The sequence below is a fragment of the Motacilla alba genome, chromosome 1A, assembly GCF_015832195.1.
Source record: "Motacilla alba alba isolate MOTALB_02 chromosome 1A, Motacilla_alba_V1.0_pri, whole genome shotgun sequence".
In the NCBI taxonomy this organism is placed as follows: Eukaryota; Metazoa; Chordata; class Aves; order Passeriformes; family Motacillidae; genus Motacilla; species Motacilla alba.
Window position 1 is genome coordinate 53,875,852 of NC_052031.1, and position 15,238 is coordinate 53,891,089.

The 15,238-nt window shown below is 41.4% G+C and overlaps 1 protein-coding gene across 6 annotated transcripts in view; it reads left to right on the forward strand.

Moving 5' to 3' along the window:
• Positions 1-15,238, forward strand: part of LOC119708750 (fatty acyl-CoA reductase 1-like) — a 120,329-nt gene that overhangs the window by 91,141 nt on the left and 13,950 nt on the right. For all 6 annotated transcript variants that reach the window (XM_038155538.1, XM_038155539.1, XM_038155542.1 and 3 more), the window contains 5 exons: positions 840-1,015; positions 3,884-4,063; positions 8,682-8,859; positions 9,931-9,975; positions 14,619-14,737. In XM_038155538.1, the coding sequence (XP_038011466.1) occupies positions 840-1,015; positions 3,884-4,063; positions 8,682-8,859; positions 9,931-9,975; positions 14,619-14,737 (698 nt within the window). The remainder of the gene's footprint in view (positions 1-839; positions 1,016-3,883; positions 4,064-8,681; positions 8,860-9,930; positions 9,976-14,618; positions 14,738-15,238) is intronic.

Genomic DNA, 15,238 nt, shown 5'->3' on the forward strand with positions numbered 1-15,238 from the left:
CGAGAGGAGAAGAGTGCCTTTTGTCTTTTGTCCTATGTAAGATCGTGAGGATCCATAGCTAGCCGGATTGGACCCGAACAGCCTGCCAGGCATGAATTCTTACAAAGGATCTTGTTGTACTTAACAGTTTCTATTAATTCAATTGAAATGGCTCAAATATAATAATGCAGAAATGTGTCTTAGAGAGAGCTATGGATCATACTTCTAGGAAGAAAAGGGCTGGCAGATGGCTTGAGAGGCCAACCAGCTCCACACATGTTCAGTTATGCAAAACTGCTGGTGGCACTCAGCAGCTTCAGCAGTGGGGATTATTGAGATGCCTCATCCTTCCATCTCAAAAGCAGGTCCCCACTGGGCTCCTCTGACGTGAACAAAGAGTGACAGTAGACAAGGAGCAGCAAAGGAAGAGGAAGAGGAGCAACACTGCCCAGTTCCCCTCCTCTCTGCAAGTCCTTTGTAGAATTATCTAGCCTGGGTAAAGCTGCACAGGCTTTCCCACTCCATACTCTGCCCTCTTGCTCTTTAGCTCCTGTTACGGTTCTACAGGCAGCCCTTGAGGTCAAGTAGCAAGGGGTTGCAGGAGATGTGGAAGCAGAGGAATTTTGGTGGCTCTCTGAGGAAATGAGTGGTGGCAGAGAAAATTCATTTATCTCTTCAGACCAATGCTTTACAACCTATATTTTTGAACGGACTATTTTATCATCTCACCTGTGTGATTCCTCAGACAAGAATTCTTTTTTGTGCCAGTTGCATTGATTGATGTGATCAGACTGGCTGCTAATTAAAGTGATCTCAGCAGCCTAATTTGGTACCTGATCTCTCTCTGTTTGTACTTCAAGGTCTTTGACAGAGTCCGAGAAGATTGCCCTAATTTCCACAAGAAGATTAAGCCTATTAATGCAGAACTCACTCAGCCCAAGCTGGCCATCAGTGCTGAAGACGAGGAGGAGCTTCTGACCCGGGTCAATGTTGTCTTCCACTGTGCAGCCACAGTTCGCTTTGACGAACCCCTCAAGTACGTCCTGCTTTTCTGTGTTTGCTGAGCGGGATCAGAGTGCACCATGGCACTGCCCAGAGCATCGCTTGCATGGCTGCAGTGCTGATTCCCCCATCCATGTTCGTGTTCCCCGTGGTTCTGTGCTGAACGTGGAAGGGGTGTGCTCTGAAAATGCCCTGTGTATGTGTGTGTGTGTGCACATGTCAAAAGGGAGTTGTCTTGGCACAGTCCCATGGGAACAAAAGGAAGAAGTGCAGGATTGGGTTGTAATACTGTAAGGGAGTTAAGTATGACCTAAAACTGGGGTGAGGAAAAGTGTGCTTTAGGTCATCAGGGAGATGCTTTGGCTGAGCTGCAGACAGAGAAACTGTGTTGTGTGTGTCTCTAAAGCTGGTGTTGTTAATGGCCTTTCTTTGTCACTGAGTAGCTGGAGAGGGAAATGAGCTGTGGTTTGAGAAAACAGCCCATCACAACCTTTAAAACACCCAGCTCTCCCTGTAATTAACTGTTTACAATAAGTGCTCGTTTCTGAAGGAGTTCCCTTGGGAGTGCCTGTCTAGGCAGGCTTTTCCATTATGAAAAGCCAGCAGAAATAAGTCACTGAAACAAGATTAGATGTGTAAATGCTTCTGTGCAGATTATCCATTTCAACAAACCGAGGTGGATAATTTGCGTTGCCAGAGCCTCATAGTCTTCTGAAAAAACACTAAAGCTGTCATAGTAGAAAACACAATTTGTAATATCAATCTTTATTTGCTCATAGGCTAAAGAGATACCCAATAAGTCCACCATAATTATTTGCTTTTTAGAGCAACTAATTAGAGAAACACCAGAAAGAAATCAGCTTTTGATGTGATCTTGAGCCAATATGTAAGTAGCCACAAATGTTGTTAAATCAATGCACAAATGAACACACTTTAAAAATAAGTCTCAGTGGCATGAAACATGAAAGGGAAACCACATTTTTAATATGGAGGATAGCTAGAAAGAAACTAAAAGTTTAACAGGTCATCAGTTTACAGGCAGTGGAGAAACTAAAGACTGATTGTGTGTGATCTGTCAAAATCTCTCTAACAGAACAAGGAAAATGATGATTAGAAGGCAAAATATGAGAAGTTCTTCAACTCAAATTATTCCTGACTGAATAATAAAATACATCAGATGGGTAAAAGTTTTAGCAAGTTAAATGTGAAAGCACAATATTGCTGATTAGTTAAGAATTTTGAGCAGCAACTTGATGATGACACAAACAAAATTATTTTTTCAATATGGCAGAAGCTTGAAGATTACAACAGAATATGTAAAGCCACTAGATAAAGAGGGGAGCAAAAGCATTGCTGTGAAGATACGAGACATTAAATGAATTATTGGCATCAACATGCAGTACATTTAGGGAATTCTCCAGATGGAACTATTGAGGGCAGAAGTCTCAGAAATTTTATTATATTGAAATATCAATATATACTGGTTTAATAGAAATTTAAAAAAATAAAGAATGATAAAGCAAACAACAAACCACCAGAATTAGATGATATTCCCTTTGAAGGTTAAAGAACTCTGAGCAACTCAGCAGAAATCTATGCTAGGCCCATCTTATGAGCACAGTTCTGTTCATCACTTCTCAGAAGGGATGCAGTCAAACAGAAATGTTATGGAAAAGTAAGTTTTATCTGAAGGGTAGCTCAGGTAGAAGTATTCATCCTGCTAGAAGGGCAGGAGAAAATAGAAATCTGCAGAAAATGCTTCACTTTAATAGCAGCATGTGAAAAGAAAAGTATCTCTAGCTTTAGATACAGTGATCCAAATACTAATTGTACTCTTCAGCTAATGTTTTCATTCCTTTGGACTATTTACATTTTCTCTTCAACGTAATTAAGTTTTTTTAGTGTACACTGTGCTTGATGGCATAATTCCTAACATTTTACATATCTTTGAAAGCTTCTACTCCTGGGCTGAGCAGATTGCATATTCCTAAGTCTTCTCCCTTCTGTGCAGGAAAGTGTCTCTAGTCCAGTATGAAGCAGGCAACAGAGTCTGCTGGTTGAGATGTGTTGCAAATTGTCTCTAGGACAATTTCTAGCAATGCTGAGTGCTTGAAGGTCAGCCTTGCTTACCAGGACATTCTTTCTCTTATGCTTATCACTTCCCATTTCCATTCCTTGGGAAATTAAGCTGTTATCTCTAATGGTGTCTTCTTTGATTATGAGTAGCTTCAAACCAAATGAGAGTGGGTTTAGATTAGATATTAGGAGGAAATTCCTTACTGTAAGGGTTCTGAGGCCCTGGTACAGGTTTCCCAGAGCAACTGTGGCTGCTCCATCCTTAGAGGTGTTCAAGGCCAGGTTGAATGGGGCTCTGAGCAACCTGGGATAGTGGAAGGTATCCCTGCCCATGGCAAGGGAGTGGGACTGGATGATCTTTAAGGTCCCTTCCAAGCCAGGCCATTCTGTGATGCTATGAATCTGTTTTTCTGGGCCCAATGACCCTTTCCTGCTTTCTGAAACCACGTGTTCTTCTGGTTTAGCAGTGGTCCCTCCAGAGAACACAGAATGTGTACTGTACGAACCACAGTGCCTCAGGGCTTAGAAAGACATGTTCCAGGGAAGGGTGACCAACATGTCACATTTAGAGATGTTAGTGAAGTCTTACTTGTGACCCTTCAAATTGAGTAAAAATATTTGAGAGACATTCAGTGTCCAGAACAGCAAATCCAATAGCGTTGCTTTCAAAGCTGGTTTCAGACTTGCATTTCAGTGACACTTTCTGCTTTACCGTGCCCCCTGCTCTCCCTGACTTTCCTTTCTGTGATGATGTTCTGATAAAGCTCAGCTTTTATGCGTTCTTCCCAGTAAAATGCCTTTTGCTTGTTCCTCCTGTGTTCCTTAGACATGCTTTGCAGCTGAACGTGATGGGCACGCAGCGGCTTCTCGAGCTAGCCCGGCAGATGCGGAACCTTGAGGCCTTCATCCACATCTCCACTGCCTATGCAAACTGCATCCGGAAGTGCATCGAGGAGATCATCTATCCACCCCCAGCTGAGCCCCAGAAGCTCTTCGATTTAGTTGAGTAAGTAGGAACCACATTGCCCCTTCCAGTGCTGGCTTCCCTTCATCCTGCGGCAGACCTGGGACCTGTTCACAGAATCGGGTGGGATTTCTGTCAGGGATGCTGTTACTGCTGTTTCTTTGTGGTTTTTTTAAGACTCTTGATTTCATGAGAGTCCAGTATTGATTTCTGCAGGAGTGTATTTTCTGCCAGGAAAGGAGTTGTTGCTTTTTGTAACACTCAGCTCTGCTGCTGCCTTAGTAATAACTGATTTTTTTTCCATACACATTTTTTCTTTTATTTTTTTAGCTTCCCAACATTGTTTCCACTTCTTTCAGAAATCCTGTGGTATTTAACTGGAGTTATATGGAGATGAGTAAGAAAGAGGCTTTTTTACACAGTTCAGTGTGAATCATTTAGGTTGCAAAAGACCTCTAAGATCACCAGGTCCAAGCTTTGACTGATCACCACCTTGTCAAATAAATCAGAGCACAGAGTGCCACATACTGTTGGGTTTTGAGCACTTACAGAGTTGGTGACTCCACCACATACTTGGGCAGCCCCTTCCAATGCCTGGGCATCTTTTCAGTGAAGAAAATCTTTCTGATTTCCACCTGAACCTCTCCTGGCACAGTACAAGGCAATGTCCTCTAAACCCAAACAGGAATACAGGGCTTTGCTGAAACACCAAAAAACGTTTGATTAACTGAATTTACCAAAATAAAGAATAGTTAGAAACAATAACAAAATCAGCTGATAAAGGTCCTAGAAGACCTTCTCCTTGAAAGCATTTTCTCACAACTGTTAATGTGTTTTCATTAATTTTCTAGTGGGTGATATAAGCAACTGATCTGTGATCTGTTAACACAAAGAGCTGGTATAAAATCTCTATTCTTCTTGATTTAGGGTAATGGAAGATGAAATTAATTAATGCCCACTAAGAGAACCACTGATTTTTTTTAATACAATAAATTTGTCTTAAGAAATAATTTAACAGTCTAAGCACTACTACAGAAAAGTTAGTACAAACTACTTTTCCTATTTGAATTTCTTTAGTAGCCCATATTCTTGGATATGTTTACTTGCAGCTAGTAGTCATCAATCATTTATCTTTTATTCAGTAAGTGGAACATGGTAAAAAACTTCAGAAATGTCTGAGTGCATTAGAGCAATGGGCTCCCTGGCCCAGTATCTTGCCCTCAAGAGTCTCACTGAGAGATGTTAGAGATGTTATTTAGGGTAACTACATCAGCCTGGATACTCCTTTCTGTTCCCTTAACAGAAACCTGAAGAGTCTCAGCCTTTTTACTGTCTCCTCATATGCTGATGGATCTGTCTTGGTGCTGATGTTAGTTGTCCTTCCTCTCTACCTGTTCTTAACTCTACTCCCTGCCTGAGGTATGGGGGTCAGACAGAACTTCATGCAGTACTCCAGTTGCGGTCACTCAAAGTTTTATTTAAATGGCTTCAAAATTACACCACTAGTCTCATTCTCAGTACCTGATGATGGCCAGCATTTCATTGATTTTTTTATTTTTTTTTGTCTGCTGCTACTCACTGACATGGAGGTTTCAGAGCTGTCTGCTGTGATTCAAGAGCTTTTGCTGAGCGACAGTTGCCAGTTTTAAGCTCAGCAACCTCTAACACTGGTTCTGATAGACTGCTTTTCCCTAAAAGTGAAGCTGCTGTGTCATCTTTTTGCCTGCATAAAACAAAGTTTTATGTCCTTTGGTGTTCATCACTGTCAAGACTCCATTTCACTGTCCCAAAAAGCTTATTGTCACTTGCAACTCTGAAAACAATTAGTGTTGATGGCTCAGATTTAAAAAAGACTGCAGTACAGGTCTGATTGCTAGTCAGAAGCGTGGAGAAGGGCTTGGCTACCTCAGAGGTTGTTACTTCAGCTGTATCATATAAAACACCAAGAATTTATGTATCATAGCTTGAAAATGCAGCTGAGAGGATAATGTTTGAGATGCACCTTTAATATTTGCTATGTAAGTGAAAGAAATAGTGTGTGGATATCAGGGTACAGAAGGTTTCAGAGAGAGGGGAGTGACAGGTGTCAGAATATTACCTTCTAAGGGAAGAGAGGGGAAGCAGACAAGAAAATATGAACTGCCTTCAAAAATGGGGAGAAATACAGATTATGTTTTGCATCAACCAGCTGTGGATGATTCCCTTCACAGCCAACCCTTGTCTTAAGATGCTGCTCTTGCAAGTGCTTTAAGAGGGATAATCAAACAACTGGATGCAATAACAGATCAATTTAACAGTGCTTTTGGTCATGCACTTGATATATGCTTATGATTATTTATTCACTTGAAATCTCAAGGAGGATTCCCAGCTGTTTCTTTTTCTGCTCTTATCCTCCTGTTACATCTTGCTGTTTCAGTATTCTGATATTTAACCTGAAAGTAAACCCTAAGGCTTAAGCTGTGTAAACCAAAAATCACACTTCTAAGTGCTGCCAGGCCAGTAAGGGAAACATATAATCTGCTGCATCAAGCATGGTTTGCCTTAATCTAAAGCTGAAGGAAATCAGCTTTGAAGGGTGTGCTGAGGTAAGGAACACAGCACACAGCAAAGTCTCGACTGAAGATGTGGGTTGGTTATTGCAGAAAATACAGATCCATCATTGCTTACAAGAAAGAGTGTTACGAATGCAAAGCCATTAACACAGAAAGTTTTGCTTTTCTGTGGCAGAGTAATTTGGTGCATATAATGGAGAAGTTATTAATTGTTTAATTTGCATTGTTTTCTTGGAACGGGCAGACGCAGCAGTGAGCAGAAGCAGTAGCTTTTGTGAGTTAGCATTCAAGTGTCATCTCCGCCTCCCTGATGGGAATGTTGGTCGGTCAAATCACCTGGCAGGCTGGTGCCCTTGGGACAGGTCCTCAGATAATGCAGAGACCTCTCTGGAAGGATGAAGGCAAGGGGAAATTACCTCTGCTTGTGCTTCTACATCTGTCTTTGCTTTGTGAGAATGCAAACCTGCAACCCTCTATTATGAAAATCTTAAAATAAAAAAAAAAAGAAGGGGAAAAAGACTTGCACGCAGCTTAACCTGAGTTCCCAAATTAACTTAGTCTTCCTCTGCAGAAATAGCCATCTCCTCTTGGTAGACTGGTAATTAGCTACTCCACAGATTCGAACAATAGTTTACTGAGACCCTGAGGTTCAATGACTGCCTAAGCGGCTTTACAAATTATGTCAATATTACGTGCTGCTTGTAACCTCTGCATAGTTAATATTTTATGCTGAAATGCTTTCTTATGCCTTGTTTCTGCTGCACGGGACCAGGCTTCTAAAGGAAAGTGTTTGTGTCTCCATAGGGCTTTTTTATTTAAAGAAAAAATTCCTATGTACTACAAATTGTCAGATTTTTAATGCATTCCAAAACAGATAGATTTCTTGCATCCAGCCCTCCCCTGTGAATCAGTGCTTTCTCATACAACACCTTCCCATCTGTGCCCAGTGAGAGTCATCTGAAAAGTGCTGTGCCACCTGAGCCACCATGTCTTTGAAAGGTTAACAGGATCAAGCAATTTTTCGGGTGTGACAGTTGGCATCATATTTCTCTCCCTTTGACCTCTGCCTTTTTCTGAAATTCAAGACAAGGAGGGGTAAAGTGAGGATCTGCAGGAAGCAGTATCCTTGCAGTGCCCCTGGGAAGAGTCCACACCTTCAGACTGAACTGTTAAGTCCGTTGACTTAATTACAAATTGGATTATAGGAGCTAATCTTAGATTCTGTGGTGTAACACCAGGCTGCTGGGAGCCTGTCAGGGACTGGCAGCGAGGGCTCTGGAAGCACAGCCAGTTCTTGTCCTTTTCACCCAGATGCTGGCAGGACCTGTCAGGTCCTGATGCTGTGCCAGGGAAGAGCCTTTGGATGTTAGGCCCTTCATGCAGTTCTGTGGTGGTAAGGGCTGCTTTTTAAAAGCTATCTGCATAACTGCTTCTGATGGATTAGGTACTTGTATACCTTCAAAAAATAAAAAACAACTTGGCAGAGTTCTTTTGGGGTTTTTTTGTGGTTTGGTTTTGGTTGGTTTTTTTTAAGCACCAGCTGTTTCTTGTGTGACCAAACCCGTGGTAAGCCTTCTAGAAGGAACATCTAACCCTGGAAATGATGGAACTCCACTGTTGGAATAATATCCCTGTAAGATGTTTTTCCAGCTTTGGAGAACTTTGTGTTGTTACGTGACTTGCTAATTCAAGGTTACCTGGAATATCCTGAAACATATTTGGGAGTATACAGGGACTGTGTTTGCTGAGGATGAGAACTGCCTAGTGGGATTCCTGGCCGGGAGAGCACCATCAGGCTGTAGACCATGGCAATATTTATGTTACAGATTGCAGTGAAGCATTACCCATGCAAGAGATTGCTCTGAAGTGAGTTTGTAGAGGTACCTGAATTGCAGCGGGGCATTGTAGCATGAAGCTCACCAGGGTTTATTTTGTACCTTGAAGACAAAAGTATCTTTCTCCTGCAGAGCAGTTTTAAATCCAAACCTTAAATATCTTTGACTGGCTTATCCTCTGTTTCAGGTGAGGATTCCTGTCTCACTGCTGTGTTTTGTCTGAATCTTTTCCTCTCCCTGTGCGGTGGATGATGATATTCTTGTTTCCTGTAGGTGGTTGGATGAATCCATCATTCAAGACATCACACCCAGGCTGCTTGGGGAGTGGCCCAACACTTACACCTACACCAAAGCCTTGTCAGAGTACCTGATTCAGCAAGAGAAAGGAAACTTGAACATTGCTATCATCAGGCCATCCATCGTGGGAGCCAGCTGGCATGAGCCTTTCCCAGTAAGCATGAATACACAATTCCCTATCGAGCCTTTGGATGCAGCTGGAGCTGTAGTACTCTCAGGAATCTGTTCCTCCTTGTAGCAATGTCTTGAGAAACAGGTGTCCACAGTTCATAAGGAGATGTGCGGAAGAGGTGGAGATCCCATGCTGGAGTAGAACAGCAAGCCTTCTTCAGCACTTTAGAACTCCTGTGAAAAGACCACATTTAAGCAATAACAACAAGAGCTGGGATAGTTATAGTGCAGAATTCTGGGCCTGCAATTGATTGTCCATTCAGGCACACCAGGGGAGTTTCTGTGCTCAAAACATGGGATCTGAGGGTCAGTCGTGGTGGCATTGTGGTTGAGGAACAAATACCAGGGACTTGGTAATTAAATGCAGCTGTACTTTGGAATGAGATAATTCATTAAGCTAAATACACCGATAGGAATAACGTGCCCCAACATTGCAGCCAAATTGGAAAAGCAGCACAAAGTCACCTTTGGCTTTCATGCAGCCTGAAGCGTGCCAGAGACGGCTGAGATACAGCCAAGGCTCTGGGCCAAGCTCCCCATCTTGGAAAGACAAAGAGCTCTGTTTGGTGTCACAGTGTGTTCCAGGTGAAACAGCTCATCACTGCTTTGAACTCTAGCTCCCACAAGTGGCAGCTTCCCTGACCTGAAGTAGGATGGGATTCAAAAGGAGTGTTGTGGTTTGGTTTTGGGGTTTTATTCTTCCTTGCTTTAGAAATTAGCTGGAGTGACCAAATCACCCTTGGTGACAGCTGCATGTTGTCTGTCAAGGGTAAGTACTAGTCCCGCTGTTTTCAGCAAGTTTATTCCTGAGGACAGGGAATAGGAAAGAAGTGGTTTCTAGGAACAACCTATATTCTGTTGTTCGATGAGTAAATTGCAGGCAGTGCATCCCCTGGTACTAGTTGGCATCCTGGCAGCTGTCCCAGATGGGCTGGCATCCATCTAAACTGGTGTCTCCTTCCTTCTTTGTCTACACCACACCACTGTCATCATTTAGAAGCCTGTGTAAGCAATACATCATTGAAAGGAACACTAATCATTCTTCTCTCCACAGGGTTGGATTGACAATTTCAACGGGACCAGTGGAATATTTATTGCGGTATGTCTGGTTACTATTTAAGCTCCCCTTAAAGTGAAGTTTGAGTTACTAAAATAGCAATTTTGGTAATTCTGATGTTACTCTACAGCCCCACTTAGAAACTGTGTGCAGTAAAGTGCCACATGAATTTTCTGAGTCTGGGAGAAAGATGTCACCCTCTTGCCACACATCTGTCAGCTGGTAGGACCCAGAGGATGGTCTTTTTGTGTTGAGCTCAAAAAAGGACATTGAGAGAGTATGCATGTTGCTGGTTTGCTAAAATGTGAATTGCAGTTCCTAAAAACTCTGAAAAAAATGAAAGGTTTGGACACATTCAGCCAAATTTTCAAAGAAAAGGCAAAAGATGTATCCTTGAAATGAGGGTAATTCACAGGTGTCACAGCTTGAATCTTTTAACACAACTTTATTTTTCCAGGCCAGGTTACCACACTGTCAATGCAAGGCAGCAGTATTTATCGTTCCATTTGTCTCTGTGTGTATTGTTTCCAAATTTACTGCTATAACTTGTCATACTTCCACAATACCAAAGATTCTGGCTCCCACTTGCCACTGGTTTGTACAAGATTTCTCCCTCTACAGACTACACCTAAATAATGTGTATGATTGATTCAGACTCTGCCAGTCACATGGATAATTCACTATATTTTTCCTAACTTGATAAAATATTCCTGTAAGATGAAAATGATCATAACAATTAATACATGAAAGGAGTAAAGTTGCATACCTTTTCTCTTGCCTTATATTTTTTTTTCTCAACTAAAATCACTGCCTTAGGCCTCTCTGTCAATCCATAATGCTGTATAGCTCTGGGCAGATATTTATGTTCATGTATGTCCAATTTCATTACTTTGTCAAAACTATGTTTTAATCAGCCTGGTGCCGTGCATAAAGGGATTAGTGGTTTGCAATCATAGGAGAGCCGAATAAAATCCAAATATGATCTTGTTAAAAAAGTTCATTTATATCTAAAGTAGAGTATAAATAGAAACTTACAGTTATGGAATGCACAGGACAAATAATGCTTTCATGTGAACCCCGTGTATACATTTCAGAGGCATTCAATTTTTGTTCACAAATTATTGACTTCTAATCATGTCACAGTTTCTTTAAAAAAAAGAAATATTTCTATTCCTTGGTGACAACTCAAGAAGCTTGTACTGCCCCTCTGCTCTAGTCCCAGGATCTTGCGCAGGTTTCTGGGTTCTTTTATGATGTTATCAAGATCAAGGAATGCTTTGCAATTCCTTAATTTTGCAGATGCACTTCTTTCATTTTCATGTGTCAGGTTCTATCTTTAGTAATTATATTAATTTTATTTCAGACTTTTTTTGGTTTTGGTTTTGTTTATTTTTTATCATAACTTTTGATGATGTCTGTCGCAGCATTTATCCAGAACTGGTTTGCAAGAAACCTTGGGCCAGGTTTTGTATGCAGATGCAGCCTGTATCTTTAGATCCAAGTTAGCTCCATGGAGAGCAAAGATTATGAGATTCCAGGGTCACCATGGGAAAAAGCTTCTTTTTTGATATAAAAAGATTAGACTTGCATTGAGATTTGAAAAAGAGGTGGTATTTTTTGGTCCAGGTTTGAAGCTCTGAGGTTTTTCAGTATTGTAGAAGAGACCATGAAATTTGTGTCATCTATGCTGAGCTCTTGGGTGATGAAATGTGGTCTGTAACTACATCAAGAGTTGGCCAACAAAAAGACAAAAAACAATGATAAGGATGCAGGATGTAGAGACAAACTTGTTTGGAATGTTTTCCAGAAGGGAAAAGTGTTTATCATTAGGGACCCAGGAGACTTTTTTCTTCTGAAGTAGGGGGGAATTAATAAGTACATGAATTAATGTTCTTGAATGTGGGGAGTTGTTTGAAAATGAACCCCATAACATCTGAGTGATGCATCAGTTTGATTACCTGAAAGTTGTGTCAGGACAATCAGCTCTCCTGGCCAAATGTATTTTAAACTGTAATTATTAGATGAGTAGCTTTATTTGCTTTAATTTAATGTTGGAAAAAGCAAAAGGGAAGTGTTTTTGGCGGTTTGGTTTTGTGCATTTGAAGTGTCCCTCCATACCAAAATACTCACTTTCAACTTCTAACATTGCCCAGATTCAGAGTTGGTTCAGATGATCTTTGATGTCATTTGGGCAGAATCTGGACTCCAAATCTTGCAAAGATTGCAGTTGCAGTTTTTGAGTCTGATCATTTCATTCCTTAAATAGACACATTTCTTTTAAATATTCATGAAATATGGGAGTCCAGGTTGTTCTTGATAATCTAATTATGTTTCTTTCTCCTACAGTAAGCTGCTGTGGGGAGCTGTGATTGTTGATGGAGGAACAAAATGAAATTAATTACATTTCCACTGGAGTGTAATTAACGCATTTTGTCTTGCTGTTCCCTATTACATGCAAAGACCTTCCTCCCTGCAAGGTAGTGAAGCTGTAGGGCACAACTGGTTTAATTTGTGATCTGGACAGTGAGTGGCCCCAAAGCCCCTCAGCTGAGAGGCTGTCCAGAAACATCAGACTCTGGCCAGGAAATTATTTTGGAGGCTTCACTTTGCAGTAGCTTCAGTTTCACTAAAGAGGAAAATGTCAGTATCTATTAATAGAAACCAAGCCATACCTGATGGAAGTACCACTGAACCATTTTTGATGTAAAAAGTAACCTAAAAAACTCAAACCTCAAGCCTTTGTTACATGCAAAATATAGGAAATCTCAAAACCATTCATGTGTGTATGACCATCACATGGTGCTCTGAACACATTTTGCAGCAGATCCATCAAACATCCTCATTTAGAAGACCTCAGAAAGGTTTTTAGTGTGAAAATGTGATTGTTAGTTAATCACACAGTAGTCTCTAGTGAGCATATGTTCATAGAAGTGGAAAATTCAGAGCTGAGCTTGCTTGCCTCCTTTGTTTCCTTGGTTGCCACCTTTTTTCCCCTTGAAAACGCCCAGTAGTAAGAACACAAAGAAAATCATAGGGATGTTGCAAGTTGAAGCTTTAGTGTCTGAGCCTAACCATAGTTCAGCTTAGGGCAGCAGAATTCAATGCATGACACAGGTTTGAGGAGGATGGAGTGAGCCATGCAGGGAATTTTGCACTTTTTGTGTCAAGAGTCTGTGATCCCTCTGACTGATGCACCAAGGATGAGATGGGACTGCTCAGAAGTCCTAATTCCTGAAAATTAAATCAGTCAGAAGTGTTGTTCCCTTACTTGAAAGCTCTGAAATGCAATGCATCTGATTGCAGACGGGAGAAGGAGGAGGAGAACAGCCACCAGAAAGACTCCTGAAGATAAACACCTTCCAAAGATGGAATATGGTATCCCTTAAAATCCACCAATGACCACTAGACAGTGGTGTGTGCTTTACAAGTTAATAGCAAGTCTTAAATGCTTTTTTAATGACTTTTTTTTCTCCTCAGACTTCAGGCAAGGGGTTTTCCACAACTAGGCAATTTGTGTTTAGTTGCTGTAGAAAAATTTAATCTATTTTATAATTAAATTCGAGTTTCAGATTGTATGAAAATAATTTAAGAAAAGCTATAACATTTCCTTTGCCCTACCTTTTAAATATTGATGGATCTCTAGCAAATGTTCTTTTGCTCCTTCATTCACTCCTTTCCTCTGATTTTGCACAAAACTAAATTACAAGAGCTTTTGTCCTTTCTTGCTTCACCAGCACTTTTATCCTCTCAGCTTTTTCCCTTGTTCCTCAGCTTCACTGCATTGTTTTCCACACAAGAAAGAACTTGATTGCAACCATGACTCTGCCATGTTGGGTTTCTTCTCTTTTGTGCTCTGTTGAGCCCTCATCCATGACACAGCAAGTAAAGTTTCTTCACCCCATTTCACCCCCAGCTTTCTGTATTTTGCCTTGTCCTCTCTGATCCAGTCTGCCATGCTGTTGCCATATCTCTCCTGTGGAACCTCCAAAACCTCATTGGTCATCATGAAAACCCCCTGATAAGCATTTAGGTTAAATGTACATATTTTTGGGGAGCCTGATCCCTTGAAAAATGCACTTCCTACTGAAGCAAGGTGAAAATTTTTTGTTCTTTCCTCTTTCTTCTTTTTCATTGTCAGTGCTTTGTATTTGCACTGATTCCTTTTGCTGAGTTTTGGAGGGTGATGTGCTCTTCAAGGGAGGGGCCATCCTTTGTATCTTTGTGCTTAACAGACGGCTTTGGAGAAGAGGAGAGTGTGAATACATCCAAAGGAAAGGTAGTCAACTTTTCAAAAATCTTACAGGTGCCATTTTCAAAGTGACTGTAGTCTCCGAGCTATACTCAGACCTCTGTCTGCCTGTGTCATTTAAGAAAATGTAACTTTCAGGCATGCATTTTACAGCAGCAAATTCTCCTTGGGTATTTTCTTTTATATTGAGTTAAATTAAGAGTCCCAGCTTTTCCACACCACAGACATCATCATGTTTCCCGGTGTCCTCTGGAAATGCAGGACAGCAGGATCCATGGGAGATCCATCTTTGTTGTCACAGAAGCCAAATAATCTGCAACAGAAAAAACTTGCTACAGTGCTGGCCTGTGCCCAGTGCACGCTGCTGGAGTCCTTCCAGGTAAATCTCAGCCTAGCCTGAAGTGGGTGACTGTTTCCCTCTCTCCCTGTCCCACAGGCAGGTAAAGGGATCCTGCGGACCGTCATTGCCAACAACGAAGCAGTGGCAGACATGATTCCCGTCGATGTCGCCATCAACCTGACTCTGGCAGCTGGGTGGTACACGGCCGTGCACAGGTGGGAGGGCATCCCTCTTTGTAGCATTCCTCTTTGGCCACACAGCTGGAACATTTGCTCCCTGCACCAGCACTTTAAAGGGAACCAGGAACTAATTAAAAATCAGTGCAAGAGGCTGGTTGATTGATTTTTTTGGGTGGTGTTTTCTCCCTGTGGGATAGCAAGGACTGAGAGCATAGGAGACGCAATAAAGGCAGGGTTTAGAGTTAGGAAATCTCTACAGCTACAGGTGAGACCTGTTTCTTGCCTCTCAGAAGTCACTCTTCTGAAGGCGAAGAGTTTTGCAGCAGTGGTTTTTGGGCCTCCTTTTCATTGAGTTGCTTCTCAATTGTCTTCTGGAGTTTTCTTGGTAAAAAAGCTCTACATGTTTTCCCTGGGAAACACTGCACAATGTAAAAATATTATGGGCTTATAGGTTATATTATCTAAAAAAATCTCCCTTCTTTGCATTGTTGAGAAGAGTATGTAGAAGTGATATTAAGGATTTAAGGTCTTTTCCTG